Source organism: Nannospalax galili, unplaced genomic scaffold (genome assembly GCF_000622305.1).
Source record: "Nannospalax galili isolate Female #2095 unplaced genomic scaffold, S.galili_v1.0 scaffold324, whole genome shotgun sequence".
Classification (NCBI taxonomy): domain Eukaryota; kingdom Metazoa; phylum Chordata; class Mammalia; order Rodentia; family Spalacidae; genus Nannospalax; species Nannospalax galili.
In genome coordinates, this window is record NW_008353027.1 from 4,121,649 (window position 1) to 4,146,867 (window position 25,219).

General features: G+C 41.6%; 1 protein-coding gene across 1 annotated transcript in view; it reads left to right on the forward strand.

Moving 5' to 3' along the window:
- Positions 1-442: 442 nt before the first annotated feature.
- The window catches only part of Crybg1 (crystallin beta-gamma domain containing 1), a 215,123-nt gene continuing 190,346 nt past the window's right edge, over positions 443-25,219 (forward strand). The window contains exon 1 of the mRNA XM_008850301.3: positions 443-685. Coding sequence (XP_008848523.2) covers positions 528-685 — 158 coding nt within the window. The 5' untranslated portion in view covers positions 443-527. The remainder of the gene's footprint in view (positions 686-25,219) is intronic.

Consider the following 25,219-nt stretch of genomic DNA (forward strand, 5'->3'; position numbering starts at 1 on the left):
GAGCGCAGGAGTCCTCATCGCCCGCGGCCGGGCCAGGGGATGTGCCTCGCCCATCCTTCTCCAGGTGGGGTTCGTGGCTGAGCGTCCAGCCCCCCGGCCAGCCTGACGCAGTTCAAGGGCGGCCAACAACTCTGCGGGAGACCCCTTGGCCGCTGCACTGGGGGCGGTCTGGAAACCGGATCCCAGAGGGGAGCGGAGTCTGGGGACGCGGTTTCCGGGATGACCCGTAGGGGTCGCTGTCCCGCAGCCCGGGCCCGGGGGCGGTCCTGCAGCACCTGGGCCTTTCGCCCCTCCTCACCCGAGCTGGCGGTCCTGGCCGCGCGGTGGCGCTGTGTCGCGGTCCAGGCGCGCGCGCCCTCAGGGTCTCGGTCCTTAAACCCTCCGCCGTCCCCCGCGCGGGTGACGAGGGGGCGGGGCCGGCGGCGCGCTGGGCCGGGCGCGCGAGCGGGAACCCAGGTGTGTTCTACCGGCGGGGTGGCCCCGGGAGCACAGCGTCCTAGCAGCCGGCCGAGGAGGCGGACGGGAAGATGCCGCTGTCGCCACCATCTCAGGGTGACCCCAGGGAGGCCAGCCCGTCCAAGGCCCCCAAGAAGCACCCCACCTTCCACATTTGGCGCTCCAAGAAGAAGCAGCAGTCTCCGCCGTCCAGCTGCGGAGTGTTCGTGCCGCACCCGCCTGCGGCCAGGTAAGCGAGCGTCCGCTGCACGCCTACCCCGCAGGCACCAGGTCGTCCCGGTGGCGGGAGTTCCTCGGGACCCGGAGGCGCGGTTCCCGCTCTTCCCAGCTTTGGCTCAGACCAAGCACCAGCTACTCACCTGTGTGGTCTTCGACAGCGAAGACTGCAAAAGTCAAACAGTAAGCGAGCGGATGGTTCCTCTAGGAAATCTCCACGCCGGGGGTCTGGAATTTTGATCCTAGTGCTTTAATTGTAAAGATTCCCACGTCTACGGATATTATATCCTTTTTTCTCACAAGATCCGAAAGAAGGAGGAAGCGGCAGGGACAGTTGACTGTATTACATAGAGAAACTGAGACCCCCATCAGTGTCAGTGATAGAACCAGGGAGTACCTAGTTCTTTAAAGTGTAAGGACTGAGAATAAAGCTCACTTGAAGAGTGCTGGCCTAACGTGTAGGATCCTAGATCCTCAACATGGTGGGGGGAAGCGCATGGAGGGTATTAGCTATTGTACCTTTAAATATTATACATTGATTTTTGTGGTGGTTTTAGTCTATATCTACAATTCAATTGTAGTATCAGAATTGATGTGTTGGTTGAACAGAATCCTAGTCCTATTTCTAGTCTATCAAAATATAACAACATATAGCTCTAGGTATTTTATTCAGTAGCTTTTCCTTCTTGAGCGTATGTATTTTTGGCTAGTCTTGAAAAACTTTATTCTTTCCTTCAGAACTATGATGAACTTTTACTAGCCAATGTTCTGAAAAATAAACGTATTGGTCTGTCTTTTGAGAACCTTTCTGGTTAGATCATCTTTACAAATATTTTATTTACATTTGGGAGAGTATACTTGAAGTCTAAAGAGAATGATCAATCTTCTGGTCAGTCTTTGGCCAGTGTAATCTCCATTGTGCCCAGCTCTTATCATATACATTATTATTATTATCATTATTATTCAGGGTCCCACTGTATAGCCCAGGCTGGCTTGAAACCTACCAGCCTCTTGCCTCAGTCTCCCAAGGGCTGGTAATACAGACTGTGCCACTATACCCAGGTCTTCCTCTCCTAAAGTTTAAGTCATCTGTAGATTATTTTAATACCTAATACAATGAAAGTGCTGCATAAGTGGTTGTTAAGCTATCTTATTTAGAAAATGTCAAGGGAAACGTAGCTGTGTATGTGTATGCAGGACATATGCACGTTTTTTCTCTAGTATTTTCAGTCTATGCTTGGTTGAGTTCACAGATATGGAGGACCAGTTGCATCAGAAAAGCAACAGCAACAACAAAACATCAGAGAGAGAGAGAGAGAGAGAGAGAGAGAGAGAGAGAGACACTATCAATAGTTCCAGGAATCCACTGGGTAGATCTCCTTACAGTCAGTCACCAGGTTAATGACATGTGTTAAAAAAATAAAATAAAATTAGGATCATCATTGTACAAGCAAAAATGTAGTGAGAGAGATGAGAAAAGTAGGCTAGGATGGGGAAAATACTTCTTTTCTTAGAAAAGAAGAGCTGACCATTTATTCCAAAGATGCTTTAAAATTTGTTACATTAGATTTTTCTATTATGCAAATATTTGTGGCTTTTAGTATAAACGTTCTAAGTCAATTGTTTCCTTATATAAAGTAGGTTGAACATGACTGCCTCTTTTCCTGAAATTCACTCTCAAAGTCTTTTCTCAGGCTTGACTTTGGCAAAATGTTACTTTTCATAGAAAGAGCTGCTGTTCTCTGTGTCTGTCTCATGCATCAGAGGGTCAGCAGTGTGTGCCAAGGGCATGTGATGTTGTGGCCAGAGTCCCCTAGCAGACTTTAGCGGCACAGTCATTTGTCATGTTTTGAATTATACTCCATTTTGTGAAGACTTTATTCAGACCATGGAGTTTAAATCTCTGTTCTTCCACTTACTGTAACACTTAGCTATGTCATCCTGGCAAGTTACTAAACGTTTTGTGTCACAGTATCCTCATTCAGAAAGGGGGATTAATAGGTGGTTGTACAAATAACAAATTAATGCATGTCGAGTGCTCAGAGGACTGACTCGTGCGTAGTGAGTGCTCAGTAAATGGGTGTCATTCCAGTTCTTTTTTCTTTCTCTTTTTAAATATTTATTTTATTTTATGTGTGAAAGTGTTTTTCCTGCATGTGTGTATATGTACCGCGTCCGTGTCTGCTGTGTGTATATGCCACGGCATGCATTCTACCTCTGAGCCTCTTTGAGTAGCTTTAACCTCTGTAAACCTCCATTTCTTCACCTATGAAATGGAACATGATCACACTTCCCTTACAACACTCTGAGGACTGGGTACTGTAGATAAAAAGCCCCTGTCAGGGAAAGGTCGCATTAGGTAGGAGGGATGGTGGCAGTGAGAGTTGCCATTATTGTCTTCTTAGTAATGATAGTAGCTTAATAAACATACTGTCATTTTGTAAGTTAAGTTAAAGAACTTCAGAAGCCTAGTAGAAGTTGTAGCTAGCTTTTTCAAGCTTTTAGGGAATTCTTTTTTTTAATTTTCTGATTTATTTATTTTTATTTTATGTGTCTGAGTGTTTTACCTGCACGTATGTAAGTGCTTCTGTGCATGCAATGCCTGAGAAGGCCAGAAGAGGGTGTTGGATCTCCTTGGAATTGGAACTAAGGATAGGTGTTAGCTACCATGGGGGTGCTGGGAACCAAACCCAGATCCTTTGTAAGAGCTTCCAGCACTTTTAACTGCTGAGCCATCTCTCCAGCCCATTTTTGTTATTGAGATAGGGTCTCACTGTGTGGTCCTGGTGAGTTGAAACCTCACTATGTAGACCAGGCTGGCCTGGAACTCACAAACATCTATCTGCCTCTGTCTGGAAGTTCTGGGATCAAATCATTTGTACCACCAAAACTGGCTTATAGATGTTTATGTTAGCCTGTAAGAGCAAAGCTGTGCTGGGTAGCTTCAGCTGTGACTTGACACATTTGGGTAGAGAGAACCAGTAAGCCAGTAAGCAGCATTCTTCCATGGTCTCTGCTTCAGTTTCTGCCTCCAGGTTCCTGCTCTGAGCTCCTACGTTGGGCTCCCTCAGTGATGAACCGTGACCTGGGAGGTGTAAGATAAAATAAACCCTTTCCTGGGGGCTGGAGAGATGGCTCAGTGGTTAAGAACACTTGTTGTTCTTGCAGAAGACCCAGGTTCGAATCCCAGTACCCACATGGCAGCTAACAACTCTCCGTAACTCCAGTTCCATGGGATCTGACAGCCTCTTCTGTCCTCTGTGGGCATTGCACGACACAGGTGCACTTACATACATGCAGGCAATACACGCATACACATAAAATAATTGATAAAATATTTAAAAATAAAGAAAACAAATCCCTTCCTCTCCAAGTTGGTTTTGGTCGGTGTTTTCATCACAGTAATAGGACAAAGGCCCATCATGCATTGGTAACTTAAGAGCCTTTGATGTATAGGTTCAATCCCCAGAACCAAAAATTTAAAAAGAAAGAACAATTTTAATCACATTAGGAGGTCAAAGAGAAAGTTCAAAGGAGTTTCTTCCTATGTGATTTTAGAGTCTAAGCTGGGTGTTGATAGGTTTGCCACCTCTCTCTGTCATGTGTCACTCTGCCCACTCTGTTTCCACACTTGGAGTCACAATCTGCTTGGTCCATATATGTTGTGATAAGTGATGTAAGCCCTTTAAGAGTCCCTTAAAAGACCTTTGAGACTTGGGGTCACTTCTTTTTTCTTCAGCTTTGGAGGTAGGTGTCGGGGTTGCAACTCAAGGCCTTGCACATGCTCAGCAAGCCCTTTTTCTTCTGAGTTATATCTCCAGCCCATCTTCTTTAGTTTATAGACCCAAGACTAGTGAATTGCTGCTTTATTATTTTAGCATGAATATATCAATGTATCAAAAATATTAGATGCTGAGATTAATTTTCTAACTTCTCATATTCATTAAAAAATGCCTATCTTAGTAGGAACATTTAAAACACATACCTGTCTTAAAGTTTGAGTTCCCTGAAGGGGTCATTTGTGTTTCAGAAATGTCCATGTAGAAGGAAAGTGATTTCTTTATTCAAAAACCTGTGTCTGGTTGAAACGAAAAGATCACTTGAAGCTTGAATTGTGTGCTTTTCTGTTACCTTTGAAAAGCATTGTCAAATAACGACTTCGTCTCCATCTTACATTGTACTTACCTCTATAGAAGATTGTTACAGCTGCTTACAAAAGCTGTGCAATCTTATCTTTAGAAATGCTTTTCTAGGATTACTGATGGATTTTTCTATGTCATAAATTCTTTTCTGTATCTTTTTCTTTAGTGTGTGTATATACTAGGGGTTGAATCCAAGGCCTCATGCTTGCTAAGTTGCATGGGCTCTACCCCCAACCTCTAGATCTTCTTAGTGAAATGAGAAATGAGATGAATTGTATTTTAAAAAGACCTTTCTTTTCTTTTTTTTTTTTTTGGTCTTTTTGAGACAGGGTCTTTCTGTAGCCCCAGCTGTCCTGTAACTCACTATGTAGACCAGGCTGGCCTTGAACTCACAGAGATCTGCCTACCTCTGCCTCCTGAATGCTGGGATTAAAGGCATGTGCCACCATGCCCAGCAAGACATTTCTTATAATCAGAAAACACCAAGCACTTGTGTGTCCGATGCTGGGAACTAGAGCAATGAAATTAGAAGTGATCCCATCTAAGAAAATTTCAGTCTAGTGGAGGGTGGGGCATAAGGATGAAATTGAATAAAGGAGTTTATGATGCATTAAGTGCGGAAATAAAAGATTTAATCCAATGAGCTGAGATCAAAAGAAGGATTATCTTGAGGAAGCAGAAGGTTTTTTTTTTTCCTCATGAAATTTTATTCATATTGAATGATTAATGAGAAATAGTTTTTGATATATAAATCTTGAAAGACTGCAAATTTTCTTGAGATTTTGATCATCTCCAACTCTATTCAATCCCAGACCAAAAATAAAACCACAGAAACTTTTATTTTCATAGTGGCACTTAAAACAGCAAATCATATACTCAGGATTATGTGGACATGATTTCTTCCAGCTCTTTAAAACATATAGAGCCTCATATCATATTAGTTGAGTTCTTCTTTCACATTTTGGCACCTAGAAATAAAGATTCGAGTTGGCACGTGGCAAACTGATGTCAAAACCATGGCTGAAGTTATAGGTAACATGATGTCTATGCTGAAACATAGGCTGGAAATTGTGGGATTCTTGACATTCGTTAAGTGGATTTATGAATCTGAAATGGCTAAACATCTGTTGTCCTGAGCTCTTGTCAAAACGATCTTAGAGCTGCTATTGAGGAGTTTGACTTGGCCTGTGATCTTTTTATTTGTTTTTGTTTCTGTGTTTTTCAGACAGGAGCTGTGCAGTCCAGGCCAGCCTCAAACTTGTAGTCCTCCTGCCTCAGCCTCCTGCATTCTGGGATTTTAGGAGTATTTATCTTGGCTGGGAATGTAGCCTAGAAGTACAGCTAGCATTTAGCATGTGTGTGGCCCCAGGTTTGATCTAAAACAACAACCAACAGAGCCTTATATTCATACCAAATTGCCTGGCGCATCAACATGTCTTGTCACATACGCACTTTAAAAAATTAATTCTGGCCTTTTACCCAGAGGGCATTGAAGTCTGAGTTTAGTATATTGTATGACAGTAGGTTTTTTCTTTTTCTTTTTTTCTGGTACTGGGAATTGAACCCAGGACCTCTCATATATTAAGTAAACACTCCACCACTGAACTCTACCACTTAAAATTTTTTTAATTGTATTTTATTTTATTCTGTATGTGTGTGTGTGTGTGTGTGTGTGTGTGTGTGTGTGGTGTATGTACACAAGCATATGTACATATGTGCTATAAATGGTATAAATGTGGCAGTCAGAGGACAACTTTCGGAACTGAGTTCTCTCCTTCACCATGTGGCCTCCAGGGATCAAACTCAGGTCATCAAGACTTGGAAACAAGCGCTTCTACCCACTAAGCAATCTTGCCAGTCCTTCCACCACTTTTTAAATGTTTTTATTTTGAGACAGTGTCTCATTAAGTTGCCCAGGCTGGTCTTGATTCATTCTGTAGTCTTGGCAGGCCTTGAACTTGTGATTCTCCTGCCTCAGCCTTCCAAATAGCAGATTATAGGCATGATGGTTGTTTCCTGAATGGGCCTGCTCAGGAGAAGTGACCCCGTGGTATCCCCAACTTCCCTCACCAGAAGGTAATAGCCAAGTCCATGTTGTACCTGTAGCTAATGTAGGAGAATGAAATACAGAATTAACAGTGCTTTTTGGTTTTTGTTTGTTTGATTGATTGACAGGTTCTCCCTAGTCCCAGCCTGCCTGAGATCACTGTGTGGTCGGGGCTAACCTTGATCTCACAGAGATCTGCCTGCCTCTGCCTCCCTAGGGCTGAGTTTTTTTGTTTTTTGTTTTTTAAATATTCCCATGGATGACAATTAAATGAGAGAAAGTCACTTAGTGGCAAGCTTGGCAAAATATTCTGTCATAAAAGAAAGTTGGCTCCTGGGTGTATTTATGTTGCCTGTCATTACAAGCCCATGACACTAACTGAGTTTCTGCCATGAGAAGTAGGGGGTATGGCACACCTATGGTGATTATCAGTAGCTCAAGTAAGATTTGCCCAGTTATATAAGAACATAATATAGAATGTTTTCTCCTAATTTTTTCAGGCTGATTAATAAGCAGTAACATAAGCTACTAGTAATTTTTAAAAATTCTCTAGTTGGGTAGTTCCTTGTTTTGTAATTGGGGTGCAGGCTCAAAATTAATATGCATACGTATTTGCTCAATAAGAACAACTTCAAGTCATGTCTGGAGAAACATTTTTTTCCATCAAGATTTGACTAAAAATGATTTTTAACGTACACTGCATATATAGGACATTATTCTAAGTACTTTATGAACTCACTACAATAAATTTATAATATCCCTGAGAAGAAAGTACTATGATTATCTTTATTTTTAGTTAAAATGATGCACAGAGGGGCATGACAATTTAACCAACCAAGGGCCTTGGGTTCTTGGGCCATTTACTGTAAGTTAATCACTGTGGTTACTGCTGCCTTCTAACCCCTTGGCACCTTTGACACATGATTTCACTCTATAGGCCAGGCTGACTATGAACTCACAATAATACTCCTGCCTCAGCTTCTCCAGTGCTGGGATTACAGGCATGGACTATCATGCCTGGTAATGCTGCCCCCTTTATATAGTCCCACCGTAATTATATTTAAACTTTGGCCCTTCAAAGTAGAGATGAGATATGTATATCCAGAAAATCAAAGCAGTTTGGGTGCCAGACAATCTCTGTGCTGAAATAACACAGAGAGAAGAAGTATATAAATGCCTGGATTTATGAGCACAATCAAATCTTGGAAGAAAAAGATCTTTAGACAGAAGTTCAAAAGTGTACTTATTAATAAAAGTATTGTGTCTGGATCATGAGCCAAGGGCTTCTGGCGTAGCTTTGTCACCAAGAGGCAGGGCCCGTCTTCTGCTCCACTCTTTCTCCATGGCCAGTGGGCACAGGCAGTAGAATGCAAGGCCAGAGGTAAGTGGCCCTTTAAATTTGCAATTGGCATTCAGGCCAGGTGAAGTTATCAGAATTTCTCAAGAAGTTGCTTTACCAGTGGATGCAGAAAGCTGCTCCAGCTTCAGGTCTCTGCATGCTCTGGTGCTGGACTCCTTTGGATTTACTTTCTGATATATGGTTGAGGACTCCCTGGCCATGAATATAGTCTCCACCTTAGATGGACTTTACACATCAAGTATGATAAACCACTGCTACTGTTTTATCCCACTTGAGGCTCAGAAGGGTTTGGTGAACTAAGTTCATATCCTCCTCAATTTTTGGATAAAGAAATTGAGGTTCATAGAGGATAATTTATTATCAGTTTATTTTTGGATAAATAAATTGAGGTTCATAGAGGTTCATAGAGAGAGTAAGCAGAATTAAATTACGCTTCTGGTTTTTACTCACCTGTTCTTCTAAGATCTCTTGGACTACAGACTATACCTTCATTCCTGGTATGTAGCTACCTTTGACAGGATCACAACTAATTCAGCTAATAACCTTCTGGCAACCATGACTGGAAACCTTCCTCTCATTCCATATCCAGCAACTATAAGTCTGATTCCTATTTTGTGATGCTAATTGTTCAACCAATGTCTACTCTATAGACTGGTCACTGACATACAGAATGCTTCCAGAGGTTCTGCTATAATTAGTACCTTCCCTATCATTTTAATGAATAAACTAACTTAATTTGTATACTGAAAATATATTAACCTTCACACAAGTACATTTTTAAATTAAATTTTTAATATTTTATTTATTTATTATTTATTTTATGTGTATGAATATATTGTCTACATATATGTAAGTGCATCTGTATCATGCAGTGTCTACAGAGGTCAGAAGAGGGTGTCGGATCCCCTTCAACTGGAGTTATGAAAGATTGTCAGCTGCCATATGGGTCCTGGGAATCAAATCCAGGTCCTCTGCAAGAGCAGCCAGTGCTCTTAACTGCTGAGCCATCTCTCCAGTTCTACAAGTAGATTTTTTTTTCTTTAAAAAAATTTTTTAAATTTTATTTTATGTTTGCACCTGTGCCACCCAGTGCCCACAGAGGTCAGAAGAGGTCATCAGATGCCCTGGAACTGGAGTTATGAATGGTTGTTAGCCACTATGTGGGTGCTGGGAACTGAACCTAGGTTGTCTGCAAGAGCAGTCAGTGCTCTTAATTGCTGAGCCATCTCACCAGCCCCTATTTGCGCCTTTAAAAAATGTTTTTCTTGATTCTTTGAGAATTTCATACAATGTATTTTGATCATATTCAGACCCAGTCCTCCATTTCTACCCCACCTTACTAAGCCCCCAAAATTCATGTTCTCTATTATTATTTTTAAGGCCCATTGATTCTAATTTGTGTTCTGAAGTGCTCATGGGTGTGAAGACCCCAGACTTTTTCTTGTAGATGGCTTTCAACCATGTCAAATTGCTGTGATACTCTCAGAGGATATTTAATAGAAAGGAAGTTCTCAAGTATCCACCTACTTAGATGTATCTGTCCTTTGGTAAAAACTTTGTGGCAGAGGAAGGATGCTCTCAACTCTTAAATTTCACAGAACACCAAAACAGCACCTGAGGGGTTTATTTCCTTGGTGGGAGTTGGCTACCACTGTTCTCTTAGCTATCCATACATTATCACAGGAGAGATTTTTACAACACTTGATAAGTCCTAAGTGCTTTAAGTCATTAATAAGTTATTCCTCCCTGAATTTTCAGGTCAGTATTGATGTCTCCATTTCAAGTGTAGCTTCTGAATTCAGGAGTGTCACAGCCCCACAAGTAGATTTTAAAAATGATTGTTAGTTATGTGTATATTGGTGGGGGTCATGTACATGAATGCAGTGCTGGTAGAGACCAGAAGAGGGTGTCAGATTCCTTGGAGCTGGAGGTAGGGGCAGTTGTGAGCTGCCCAATGTGAGTGTTAGGAACCATACTCAGGTCCTGTGCAAGAGCAGCAATTACTATGAACCACTGAGTTATCTCTCCAGCCTGACTCAATAATTTTAATGACATTTACCATTTTAAAGTCTGCTTGTGAGCTGGAGAGGCGGCTTAACAAGCAAGAGCACGAAGAGGACTTGGGTTTGGTTCCCAGAACCCACATGGCAGCTAACAACTGTGGGATCTGGCACTCTCTTCAGGCCTCTCTGGGCATTGCACACACAGGTGCACTTACATACATGGAGGCAAAACACTCATGTACATAAAACAGATAAATAATAAATTAAATAAATAAATAAATTATGGAATCCCTCTCAATTGTACCATACCAAATGCAGGAACTCCCTTTTGGGGGTTGGATGCTGTGACAAATAATATATTTTATTTATTTGTCCTTTGAATGTTTTCATAATACTATGAATTTATAAATATTCCATGGCTGCACAACTTGGTTATTTTTGCTTCTGCTATTGAAAAAGATTAGAAGTTGAAGCAACTTCGGGTTACATTCGGGTTGAAACACCTCCTTTATTCCGTGAAACACCTCCTTTATTCCGTGTGTCGTGTAGAAACCAAGAGCAGGCCCTTTTCCAGCCTGCCTGAGCAGTGGAGGTTCACCCAGGCCTTGCCAGCCATTCTTGGCTCTGCTACCTCATAAATGTTGGCTTGACTCCCCACTGTTTGGCTCCCATGAACCAAGTGGTTGTTGTTGCCTGTAAAACAAGAGAATGCAGTTATTGCCAAGGTGGGATTCAGTGCTATCCTGTTTAGCACAGGCTATTCAGAACTTCTTGTTTTGAAACAGACACAAGTATTGATCAGGAATCCTTCACTGGGTCATTACTTTGGACTGAAATGAGTAACTGTATTCTGTGTGTGTGTGTGTGTGTGTGTGTGTGTGTGTGTGAGAGAGAGAGAATGTGTGTGTGTGTGTGTGTGTGTGTGAGAGAGAGAGAGAGAGAGAGAGAGAGAGAGAGAGAGTGAACATGTTTAAACAAGCTAGTCTCAGGCTGGATTTTGGATTTTCTTCAAGATAAAAGCAAAGTGTGATAGAGTGTCTGGCATTTGTTCAAAGTTTAGACTTACCAATTTACATTTTAAGGTTGTTTCGATCTTACCCTGTAAGAAGTTTCTAGTCCTCTATTCTAGAAGTCTTGGCATCTACTGCACTGTTAGCAGTTAAATTGTGCCCTCAGTTATTTCACTTTTATTAATTTTTAAAAAATGTCTTAGAGGGGCCCATCAGCCCTAGCTGAATCTGATAACTGTTGAAAAGGCAGGCAGAGAACATCCGCAAGAATATGCTCATTAGCTTTCTTATTTTACACAGGCTTCCTGGTTGCTTTCTGTCCCATAATAGAACATGGAAATATTCAGCAAGAAAGCATTCGTGTGCCTTGGGAAGTCATGGGTCATCCTACTTACCCGGAAACTACTGACAGATGATTCTGTGGAGAATCAGTGACTCAGACCCTGAAGCCTTAACTAAACTTGTTGCACCTGATTTCCAATCTAGCCTAAAAGCCACAGTCTTGCCACCTGCAGTGGGAATGATTCAGAGTTGAGGTTTTTCTCTCTGCCTAAGGGTTACTGCAGCTCTAAAAGAGGAAAGAAACGGCTGAGGACCAGAACTCCACATTTCTTGGAGATGCCGTTGGCTTGAAAGATATAGATAATTTCATATAAAAGCCTTATTAAAATCTTCCAAATAGCTGAGCATAGTGGTCCATGCTTGTAATCCCAGCACTCTGGAAACAGAGGCATGAGACTTACCACAAGTTCAAGACCAACGTGGGCTAGAATGTGAGACCTTTTCACAAAAAAAAAGAAAGAAAAAGAAAGAAAGAAAAGAGAAAAGAAAAGAAAAAAAATCCTTTAAATAATCTTTTGTCTTTTTAGCAGTTAGTAGTTTTGTCTTTTGGGCCTGTTTATTATTTTTATGTGTTTGACAGGGTTCTATTTATTTATTTATTAAATGATTATTTTTATTTGTACACGTGTTTTGATTGCTTGTATGTATTCTGATATGTGTGTAGTGCCCTCTGGTATGTCTGTAGTGCCCGTGAAGGCCAGAAGGAGGTGACAGAGCTGCCATGTGGGTGCTGGGAGTTGAACCTGGTCCTCTGGAAGAACAAGTGCTCTTAAACCCTGAGCTCTTACCCTCTCCCCCCTACAGGCTTCTATTTTTATTTTATTTTTAAATATTTTATTTATTTATTTTTATTTTATGTGTATGAATGTTTTGCCTGCATGTGCCTAAGTGAATCCATGTTGTGCAATGCCATAGAGGTCAGAAGAAGGTGTTGAATTCCCCCAGAACTGGAGTTATGGGTGGTTGTTAGCTGCCATGTGGGTGCTGGGAATTGAACCTGGGTCCTCTGCAAACTCAGCCAGTGCTCTTAATCACTGAGCCATCTCTCCAGCTCCTGGCTTTTATTTATTTATTTATTTATTTATTTATTTATTTATTTATTCATTTGCTTGTTTTATTTATTTGTTTATTTATTCATTTGCTTGTTTTATTTATTTATTTATTTGCTTTATTTATTTATTTATCTTTTTGAGACAGGATCTCCCTGTAGCCCCAGCTGGCCTGGAACTTGCTATGTAGACAGGCTGGCCTCGAACTCACAGAGATCTGCCTGCCTCTGCCTCCTAAGTCCTGGAATTAAAAGAATGTATCACCATGCCCATCCTTTTTATTTTTTTAATTACGTGTGTATGTGTGAATCTGTGTACATGTGAGTTCAGGTGCCTTTGGAGTCCAGAAGAGGATGTCAGATTCCCTTGTGCTTGAGTTTATGAGCTACCTGGGTGTGAGAACCCAGCCTCAGGTCTTTAGAGAAACCTGGGTGATGATCTCCAGTTCCATCCATTTTCCTGCAAATGACACCCTTTTGTTCTTCTTTGTGGCCGAATAATATGCCATGCATATGTATGCCACATTTTCTTCCTCCATTTATCTATAAATGGACATCTAAGCTAATTCTGAGCCTTGACCTTTGCAAACAGAACCATCATAAGTGTAGGGTACGTAGGTATCTGAAAGCCACAGTTCCTGATGGTGACTTCTCCTATAACTCAGAACTTGCTAACTCCAGCACTCCCTCCCTCCCCTGGCCACCATGCCTATGAATAGTGACAGCTTGATGCTGTGGGGTGCCCGGGTACTGCCATTCCTTATCTGCTTTCCCTCACTCGCCCACATCTTGTAAACAGGGTTCTTTGAAAACTTTTCAGCCGTCTTTTTTTGTGTATTGTCTTCTATTTCCTGCTGAGATCCTGACTGACATAATCTAAATCTAAGCGGCGTGCTTTTTTTTATTATACCTTAGCTTTGAGGCTCCTCTTCTGGAGGAGGATAAAAGACAATTCAGAATCGGGTAGGTGAGTTAAATAACTTCAGGTCTGAGCTGGTGTTAGTGAAAAAAAATGGCATAGATTGGATTAAAATACACTGGTAGAGATAGAAGCAAATTGCTTCTGGAACAGGAAGAAGGGAACGTGAATCCATCCATGTGCTTTATTGGTTACCTGCACTTAAAAGAGAAGGGGGTGGGGGGTCCCTTTCCCTGCCAAATATTTTCAGTTCTTTTCTTTCCTTTCAATATCATTGCTTCAGTTATTCCATTTTCCTTTGGGGCTTTTCTGGTAAATCTCCCTAGGCTTTTCCTCTTGTTCTTGGGCAGTTTGCATACCCATGTATAAAGTCCTCTGTATATACTTGTATATTTTTTCTGCATCTACATGTTTGCTCAAGACCTCTCCTTTACAGAAAGCACTTTCTGGATTTTGCAAGGTGAATGGATTTTTGGCATTCCCTCACCTATGAGCAATATCCCTTTTAGTCCTTAAATGAGACAGAAAGCATGTGGCAAGCAGCTAGCTTCATTCCACTTTGCTTCAACTCTTAATCTCAGTCCATAATTTTCTAAAATTTTCTAGAATTTCCAAAGTAATCATCAAACTCACTGGGGCTGTTAATACTTCACAGCTCTTTTAAATCAAATGGCCACCTCTTCTGCTGTTAAGGTCTTCACTGCCAGAAGCTTAACGGTGTGGACTGTTGAGCCTTACTCCAGGACTCAGCTGGGTTACTTAAAAGCCCTAGTCTCCCCGCAACCCCACACCTGCCTTTTTTTTGAAACAGGATCTCCTTGCTATGTAGACCAAGCTGGCCTCCATCTCGCAGACACCTGTTGCTTCTGCCTTCCTAGTGTTGGGAATAAAAGTATGCATCACCAGGCCTGGCTCAGTCCTAGTCCTTAAAATATATTATATATATTTAACTATATAAATATATGTATAATTTATTTTAGGAAGTGCCATTGTTTAATCTGATATTTTGATTATATTTCATTCTCTTGGAAATATAAGTACGTTCTTATAGATCTGTACATTCTACTCTAGATCTGAGGTGAGGCAGAATAATTCTCTTAAAATTCACTGTACAAAACTACTGTCCCAGGGGCTGGAGAGATGGCTTAGTGGTTAAGAACACTGAATGTTCTTGCAGAAGACCCGGGTTTGAATCCCAGCACCCACATGGCAGCTAACAACTGTCCGTAACTCCAGTTCCAGGGCGTCTGGCAGCCTCTTCTGTCCTCCACGGACATTGCACAACATGGGTGCACTTACCTACATGTAGGCAATATACCTGTACACATAAAAATAATAAATAAAATATTTTAAAAAACCTGCTGACCTTTACTAATAACCAGTGATGGTAAAGGAGACAAAAACTCACAGGTATGGAGCTTGGGTTTTATTAATTTATTTTGTGTGTTTGTATGTGTGGTCATATGTGTGCAGGTGTGTGTGTCTGCAGATAGAGGGCAGAGGGCAGCTTTGGTTGTCTTTTCTCAGAAGCTGTCCACCGTTTTTTGAGACAGGCTCTCTTACTGGCCTGGAGCTCACTAAGTAAGCTAAACTGACTGGCCACCAGGCCCCAGGGAGCCACTTGTTTCTGCTTCCCAAGATGCTGGGCCTACATGCTCCTCCCACACTCTCATGCTTTTTTTATGTTGGTTCTTGGAATCGAACTCAGGTCCTCATGCTTATGGGCATGAAGTTTACTGAGGCATTTATCTGGTCATTCTTGATTTATTATTTTTTTTCCCTATCAGACAGATAATATTGTCCATGTTGTAAGAATGTTTGAGGGAGGCATAGATTACCACTGAGCATGAAAACCCAATCAGAATCAGGTTTGGTGTCATTCACCCATAATGGAAGCAGGAGGACCAGGAGTTCAAGATCAGCTTCAGCCACAAGGCAAGTTTGAGACCTGCCTATCTCAAAAAAAGTCAAAATAAAGAACCAAACTTATCACACTCATGAACCAAAAGAGGAACAGGCTTGGGGTTTAATCCTGGATTTCTCAGTTGTGACTCAAGTGGTTTTGGACAAATTGCCTAAACTCTTTGTGCCTCAGGGTATTCTTCAGGGAAAGGCAGTGATACTAACATGTCTGGTCTCCTGTGAGACTAGGGAGGTACTCCTGAATATGGAAGAGTGGTGAGAAGTTGGAGGCCTTGGGTAGAAGTAAGCCCCATCACCATCTACCCTCAGCAGGCTTCACTTCGATTCTGGAAGCCTTGTACATCCCTCGTTCTCTGTTCCTCCTCCCCTCTCCTTTTCTTTCAATAAGATCTGACTATTGTTCAGGCTAGTCAGCTTAGTAGCTTGGACTCAGGCGCTCACCACCTCAGCTACCACATCTGCCTCCATTCTCTTCTCTTTTCGGGTGATCTTGTCAGAAGTCAGGGGATAAGCTGACAGGATTCACATTTCCTCACTTTTCCTCCATTCCAGGATCCTCCCGGCCATTCCTTGCCAGTTCTTCTGTGGAATTCTGGTCTGAAGTTAGAGTATACTCACATAATGGAGTGTGGCAATGTGGGGGCCTGGGGGCCTGTTGCTGTTGCTCTGCATAGCTACTCTCTCAGCCTTCTTTTCTTACTCTCCTTTGATTTCTTCCCCACTGTATTAGTTATTTTTCTGGCTGCTGTGACCAAATACCTGACAGAAGCAATTAAAGGAGGAGAGGTTTATTTTGGCTCACAGTTCAGGGGACTCAGTTCACCACAGCAGGAAAGTCGTGTCAGTGGAAATGTCTTGGTTGTGGCAGCTGGAGTGTGAGGCAGCTAGCCACATTGTCTGGTGGACTAGAAAGCAGAGCATTTTAGCCTGAAGTAAGTCCAAGCTATAACCCTCAAGGCTCACCCCTAAGGGCTTACCTCACCCCATCAGGCCCTACCTTCCAAAGGATCTGAAATGTCCCTAAATGCTGTCACCAGCCAGAGGCCAACTGTTTTTTTTTTTAAACATCTTATTTATTATTTTATGTGTATGAGTGCTTTGCCTGTATGTATGTATGTATGTATGTATGTATGTATGTATGTGTACCACATGCATGCACTGCCCACAGAGACCAGAGGAGGGTGTTGGATTCCCTGGAACTGGAGTTACAGCTGGTTGTTAGCCATCATGTGGGTGCTGGGGATTGAACGCGGGTCCTCTGATAGAACAGCAAGAGTTCTTAACCACTGAACCGTCTCTGCAGCCCCCAAGAGGCCAACTGTTTAAACACTCCTGTAAGGGATACTTCACATTCAAACCATAACACAAACTGTCTGGAGGATCATGGCAAATGGATATGCAAGTCCACATGTCCTTCTCAGCCAGGATCACCAGGTTGCCTTTCTCTCACAGACACAGCGTAGTTCACAGAGGAAGCTCCTGGACTTCAAGAGGCATGATGCTGTTTAATGAGTGTCAGGGCAATATTCCAGAACTCTATAATTTTAGCCAGTACTTCTCCAAATACAGCTTTACATAAATCTCACTTGAGAAATAGAGAAAAAACAGTATTTTGTAGCTTAATGGGTCTGTCTGTTCCTGTGCCAGAGAGAGAGAGAGAGAGAGAGAGAGAGAGAGAGAGAGAGAAAGAGAGTAATAACTTGCAGAAATCAGTTCTGTCCTGCTGTGGAGGTCTCAGGTGTACAACTCAGGTCTTCAGACTTGGTAGCAAATGCCTTTATATACTGAGCCATCTTGCTGGCCCATTGCTGTGTTCTTCTTTTTCTTCCTCTTTCTCTTCCTCCTTCTCCTCTAGTTCCTCCTCCTCCTCCTCCTCTTCCTCCTCCTCCTCCTCCTCCTCTTTTTCCCTTTTTTAACAACAAGGATAAAATTAAGGGACTAAAATGATGAAGTGAAAGATGGAATTGGAAAATATTTTTTTATTAGTAAAGTAAGATATTGATCTTTATGTTCTGATTAAAGATCATACTCTTATAAATAATATAACATTTTAAAGAAAATTCTACATATGGAAAATGATGAATATTTATTAGTAACAATTGGCTGGCCATTGACTCTTTAATTGTTTACCTACTTTATGTCTTTTGAAAAATATTTGTTCTAGGCATTTCCATGTCTGGAGTTTGGCATTGCTCTGACTTCAGTGAAACAAAGCCCCAGATCTTGTTTCCTTATCAGCCACCTTTCTATCAGAAAGGTTTATGTTTGAGTTCTAACATGTATTTTCAAGTTTTGTTTGTTTGTTTTCTGTTTTGAGCCAGGGTCTTGCTTGTGTAGCCTAATCCAGCCTTGAACTTGAACTTGCAACCCATTTATTTTAGCCCCTGCCCCTCCCCACAAGTGCTAGGATTACAAATGTATACCACTATGCCCAAGGTTCTGTACAGTCCAGAGAATGATTGATGACAGCCATCCTTTCATTTTTGAAGGAGTTTATTAGATGTACAGCAAGCGAAAGCAAAAGAATAAATGCCGAGTAGCAGGAAGAGAGAAGCAGCAGATAAACAGCAAGCAGCAACCTGGGTGCTCACAGCATCCAGTAGAGATGATTGGAATAACCCTGTTGAGAGAGTAAGCAAAAGTAACAACATCAAGCCAGGGACTTACAAACATCCAGTGGAAATGGCCTGGGAAAGCCCTATTGAGGCTACTATGGAGTTTCCAATCAAGGGAGGAGTAGAGCATCCCTTAGGGTAAGGCTTCCAGGGAAAACAACAAGAAACAAGCCCCAGATAAATCACGTCGTCAAATCCTGTCCTCACAGTCACCCAGCAGAATGGCTGGGGAAGCATGTTGAAACAGTCATGGAGTTTCCCGACTGAGAATTCCAGGCAAGGCAGAGCATTCTCTCTGTGGATGAACTTCCAGCTTCTTTCTCGCTTTGGCATGTTTGTTATGGGATAAACAATCGTCACTCCTGTTGGAAATGATCTAGCTTATCAATGTTTTCAGTGACACAGTGTTACTCTCAGATTGTTTGCTGTTTTCCTTGTCCTTGTCACAGAACCAGGGAGCTAGCGTGACCCAAGACAGGGACTTGGATGACATTTGACCTAAATGTGCTTGTGTCTGAAGTGTGGGAACCAGTGCTACTTCCAGAGCCAGTTTCTCAGTGAGCTCAAACCACACATGACAGTTTACCAACATAATGTATGTATTATTACAACATAATATACATGTACATTTGTTCTAAATGAAATCTGAGTAGCATTCAGCATGTATTTAGAAAATTCAAATATTGATCCAGGCATGCTGACACACACCTATAATCCCAGCGCTTTGGGAGACTTTAACAAGAGGATTGCAAATTCAAGATCAGCCTGGCTACACAGTGTGTTTCAATCCCATCTAGGCTGCACAGTAAGATCTTGTCTAAAGAAAATAAATAAGAAAACTCAAATATTGACAATTTTGAATACTAATTTCTTTCTCTTCTTGGTTTAGTCATTTCCAGCTGGGTTACTTGAAGTCATGTTCCCTCTCAGGGCTCAGTGCTTTCAACTATGATGGATGGGCCAGTAGAGGGATGAAAGGTTCTCAGTGATCTTTCTCTAGCTTTTATATTCTGTTGTTCTTTCCAACTTGCTGTTGGGGAGATCGAAGGACTTTTGTTTGAAAAGCCCACTATTTTAAAAATAGACTTTATTATTATTATTAATTTCATGTGTATGCATGTTTTGCCTGCATGTAAGTGCATCTATGTTGTAGAATGCCCATAAAGGTCATAAGACCAGGGGTGTTGGATCCCCTGGAACTGGAATTATGGAGTTACTAGCCACCATGTGGGTGCTGGGAACTAAATCTGGGCCCTCTGCAAGAGCAGCCAGTGCTCTTAACTGCTGAGCCATCTCTCCAGGTCTGAAAGGACCACTATTTGAATTCCCAAGGGATTAGGGTTTTTACTTGTTTTTTTTTTTTTTTAGACTGAGTCTCATATAAGCTGGCCTTGCCTCCATGAGGCCAAAGATGACCTTCAACTCCTGATCCTTCTGCTTCTACTCCCCAGATACCGGGAATATATGCATATACCACCACACTCAGCTTCCCAAGGGGTTCTGGAGCTCATAAATTGGGGATTGGTCAAGGTACAGAAACCCCAGGCATCTAGAGTTCCCCGAGTCATCAGAGCTTGGAGGTGGGCCTGAGGACAGTGGAATAGCCATCTAAATGAGTGAGATTGTTTGTTACTGCAGAGGAGAGTGATCAGGTGATGTTACCTGTTTCTACCATAACATTTGAATTTCATTTGTATGCCAATATATAGAGATAAATTCAGTAAATAAGATTAACAGTAATTTGAAGAACAAATTAGACCAGAAATCTGAAGCTGTGATCTTTATTTTCCTTAATTCAGTAAAACCATGTGACTTTCCTTAAAATTTTAATTTACTGTTAAGAAGAGCAAATTCTGCCTTTTTTTCATCAGAGTTGTTCTAGTCTTAAAGTCCCTAGATTTACCCACGGGTGGGTGGCCTGTAATCTCAACTACTCAGGAGGCTGAGGCAGGAAGATCGAAAACTCAAGGCCTGCCTGAGCTACAGATCAAGTTCAAGGCCGTTCTTGGCAAATTTGTGAGAATTTTTCTCAAAATAAAAAGTGAAAATGGCCTAGGAGTGTGGTTCATGGGTACAGATTTTATATACATGTGGGAGGACATCGTTTTAATATCCAGTACCATAAGATAGGAAGGAAGGAAGGAAGGAAGGAAGGAAGGAAGGAAGGAAGGAAGGAAGGAAGGAAGGAAGGAAGGAAAAGAGCAAAATAAAATACCCCAACAACAACAATCAGCAACAAGAACAAAAACCTTTGGATTACATATTTAAGTTTATAATTTTATAGAAAAGTCTCCATGTTATAAGTACAATAAACAGCAATGTCTACCACATATGAAAACTGAGTTGGTTTTAATGATAGTTGTTTCCACCTTTTTCATGGAGGGACCCTTGTTGGAAAGTAGGGAGCCATCAAAGTCATGATGCTAGCTGGCAAGCTTAGAGTTTAGTCTAAACTGAGTAGAAACCTTGAACATCTTGGATAATTACAAAAGGGAAAAGAAGAAAATTACAAAACTTGCGCATTTGATGCAAATAGATAATATGCAGTTGATTGTATGAATGCTGTTTTGAGGAATCTCTTGGATCCTTATGTTTTGCCACCATTCTACTAATTCAGCATATAATAAACTATACATTGAGGTAGACCATTCTTATTTGCAGCCTTAAAGATCTTACTAATGATAAAGAATCAGAAATAAAAAATTAGAGCCAGGTATAATGGCTCACATCTGTGATCCCAGGTCTCTAAGATGGGGCAGGAAGAATCTGGAGTTTGAGGCCAGCCTGGGCAATCTCATAGGAAGAAAGGGAAGGAGGGAGGGAGGAGGGAGGGAGGAAAGGAGGGGAGTGAAGGAATGTCTATCTGGGGCTTCTATATAATCAGGTGTGTCTTTTGACTTTATCAAATCGCTGTCTCAAGCTGGGGAGATGTTTAGTGGATAAAGTACTTGCTGTATACTGTGCAAGCTTGAAGACTGGAGTGGGTCCTCAGAGTTCACAGAAAAGCTGGATGGGTGTGGTCACCTATTTGTAATCCCAGGACAAGAGAAGTGGAGGAGGGGAAGCCCTGGAGGAAGCAGGCTAGCCAGACTACTGAATTACTACTGAGCTCTGGGTTCAGCAAAACCCCTGCTTCGATACAGAAAGTGAAGACAGAGCAAGACACCCTGTGTCAACCTTGGGCCTCCACATGCACATGCACATCCACATGTGCGTGCACGCACACACACACGTACCCACACACGTACCCACACATGTGAGAACATGTGTATGCATACACACATACATGTAAGCCATAAAACATTCTGTGGTCTTTATAGATTTGAGACATTTGAGGATCTTCTGCCCTGACCTTTTGGACAAATCCTTAAATTCTGTTCCTAATTCAGTCATTTCAGGCTGTGTCACCTTAGGAAATCATGTCACCTAACTTCAGAGCTCAGTGAAAATCATCTGGCGGAGGGTGAAAGATTTACTAATCTCTTTCCAGGTTTTATATATTCTATTGTTCTAGAAGATTCCTAGTTGTGAGGAGATTGAAGGATATTAGCAAAGTGTACTAATTACTTTTCTTGTTGCTATGACTACATGACAGGAGCAACTTAAGGGGAGAAATGGTATTGTAGAACCCAGAACTCTGCCATCCTTGGGGATTCACACATCTGGGTCTGCTAGTCTTTGCCTGCTCCCATGGCACACTATTGGGATGCTACTTTCTGTTCTGGTAGGTTTCTGCTAGCCAGAAATTGCCTACATGGATGGAAATCTAGATGACCCCCACTAGAATGCTGAGAGCAGGACACCGACTGCAGCTACCACAATCTGGTTACAGCCAGAGTACTACACCAAAACTGCTTCTTACGGAGCACCAAATGAAGAGAGATACGCATTCCTAGGAGGAATCACCACTCAGGGGCAATGGAGAAAGACACCAGGAAGCAAAGAACAGCTGTCTTCAGCTATAGGGATTGTCTGTGTGCCTCCAGAGACAGTGGCATGTGGCAGCCAGGGAGAAGCAGGCCCCCGAAAGCCTATTAGCCTCAGATCTGGGAGGCCTACCATGGGCATTGCAAAAAGGGATATTGACAGTCCACACCTAGTCAGTAGTTGAAATTGCAGGACCTAATTTCTGGCCACACTGAAGACACGGCACTTTAAAGGGAGTCCTATCCACGAGGATTGCCATCATGTTGGAAAGGGTGAAACTACACAGGGAATGTGATGTATTTGATAGAAACTCTTTGCTACAGAAAGAAAATTCTCTAATGTGTTAAAAGCATGGCTTTAGTCCCAGCACTCAGGAGGTAGAGGCAGGCAGATCTCTGTGAGATCAAGGCCAGCCTGGTTTACATAGTAAGTCCCAGGTCAGCTGGGGCTATGGGGAGAGCCTGTCTTAAAAAAAAAAGCATGTTAGGGGATGCAGAATTCTCTACAGAGACTCAGACCTGCCATCAGCATCTTGTCTGATAGATTTTAAAATACTCTGCTGTCATATAGAATGTGTTGAACGAGGATTAAATTATTATTTCTTCAGCATTATCAAAGTTTTGTGGCTACTGTATTTCATTACAGGTGAGATCAGTTTTTCAACAATAATCTTTTGGAGCTGGGAGTGCAGTTGAGTGATAGAGAGCTTGCTTAGCGTGCTCAAAAACTCTGATCCCTCAGCACCACAGGCAGAAAAATCAATCTTTCTACCAGTTGTTCTTTATAAAGTGGAAAAATACCTGTCATACCTGCTAGAATGACCATTTCCTGCTTTGTTTTTTGTAAAAGTTTAGTTTTTATTTTTAACATTTGTACCAACATTAAGCGTTAGCATTTATAAGATGTTTCTGGATTACTATTATGCGAAAGATAGAAGAAGGCTTTTGACAGGCCACTTGTGATTATTAAAAAATATTAAGCTGAGTGCAGTGGCATACTAGCTATGTAGGAGTCTGAGGTGGGAGGATTATTTGAGCCCAGGAGTTTGAGGCCATCTTGAGCAACAGAGTAAAACTCTGTCTTGTAAAGAAAAACACCAATTATCTATCTATCTATCTATCTATCTATCTATCTATCTATCTATCATCATCATCTATCTGTCTGGTTATCTATCTATATCTATTGATCTACCATCTAGCTATCTTTCTACCTACCTACCTACCTACATTTATATATAAATTATATGTGTATAATTTATAATAGGGCCAGGGTGTAGTTCAGTGGTAGAGGGCTGGGCTGGCATTCATGAAGCCCTAATATACAAACACTATTAACAGTAAATATGACCTAGTGAATTATTGTCCTTGAGTCCTTGGGTTAGCCACATTGCAAATGAAACTTATGGTTAAAGCATCATACTCTACTAATATTAGGTAATCTTCTTACTGCAAATGACCAAAACCCAAATAGGATTAATGGGAAATCCCTCCATTGTTTTAGGCCTGTGTAGCCTTGAAAGGCAGATAAATAATCAAGTGGCTAGGCAGACTCTTGAGGTAGCTTTCTTCTTTTTTTTCTTTATATTTATATTTATTTATTTATTTATTTTTTATTTATTTATTTAGTTAGTTATTTTTGTCTTTTTGAGACTGAGTCTCCCTGTACCTCAGATGGCCTGGAGCTTGCTCTGTAGACCAGGCTGGCCTTGAATTCACAGATATTCACCTGCCTCCGCCTCCAAGTGCTGTTTTTTGATCTTTTTGAGACAGGATCTCCCTGTAGCCCCAGCTGGCCTGGCACTCACTATGTAGACCAGGCTGGCCTTGAACTCACAGAGTTCCACCTGCCTCTGCCTCCCAAGCACTGGGGTTAGAGGTGTGTGCCACCATGCCCAGCAAGATGTATTTTTATTTTTATTTAAAAATTTTATGTGGTTGCAGAGCTGTGATCAGAACCAGCTCTCTTGACTTTAATATCCATTTCTTTATATTATGCTTGTACTTTTTAAAATCATTTTTAAAATTTTTAATAACTACATGATTAGAAGAAGCATTTCATACAGCTTTAACTTATTCAGTAACACACTCCACATCTCTTTCACAAGTGTCTGTAAGTTTCTAGGTTCACAGTTAATACAGTTATACAATATTGAACTGAGTATAACCCCTCTAAGACATAAAATTGAATGAGTTTTTAACCTTTAAAAAAGATCTCCATTTCATTTTAGAATATATTGTTCTTTGCAGAAAGACTCATTGTTTTTGCTGCTAACATTGAGATGTTGGCGCACGCATCTCTAATCTGTATGTATCTGATTATTACTAGTCATAATCGGTTGCACTTGGATCCTTGGCACCTGTGTATGTCTATAAAGTCATCGGGTAGATTTCAGTGGTAATGTTTATCACCTCTACTAATTAACATGACGTAAATTTCCATGCTTCCTCCTCAAATATAATACATTTTAAAAAATTTGTTGATGTGTGCTTGTGTGTGTGTGGGTGTGTGTGTGTGTGTCTCACACAGCACATCACAAACCATTTTTTTCATATACACACCCACTTCTCAGATGGCACCCTCCCATAGCCTCCCTCCCCCCACTAGAGCCCTTATACTCTGTTATCCCTGCTACTGTCCACTGTGTTGTCAGCACTGCCAGCCATTCCCCACTATTTGTCCATCTGATGAATCTAGTCAGCCTATCTAGAGGTCTTTTTTTTAGGAGGGTCAGCTGTTCCTCATCTAGCAGCAATCGGTTGTCAATATTCCTTTAGATAAGATTGGGGTCTGCTGTTCATTTCCCAGTTCTATGCTGGGTTACTATCTGGGAGTCCCTTTGGCCACCCTGGCCAACAACTCAAAAGAAGGTATCACCTATCTGGCATTGTTGCTTGTTATGTAATACATATGGACTCTTAAAAAATTATATTGGCCCCTTTAATCTTTGGTTATACTTTCCTTTTGGGTCTTTAAGGCCATACAGTTAGCCCAGATAAAACAATTAATTTTTATCCTTAAGGTCGTTTGAGGATCTGTTCCTCAGGGGTCACATGGCTTGGGAGGTGCCCCTGGCTCCTTTCTTTTACCAGTTCTGCCTATGTGAAGATAAGTCAAAGGTCCTGCTTGACTATGGTTGGCTTCACTTGGAAGCATGGAGGAAATGATTCCTCTCTGTTGACCCTCCTCTTTGTAGACTGGACACTGGTTCAAG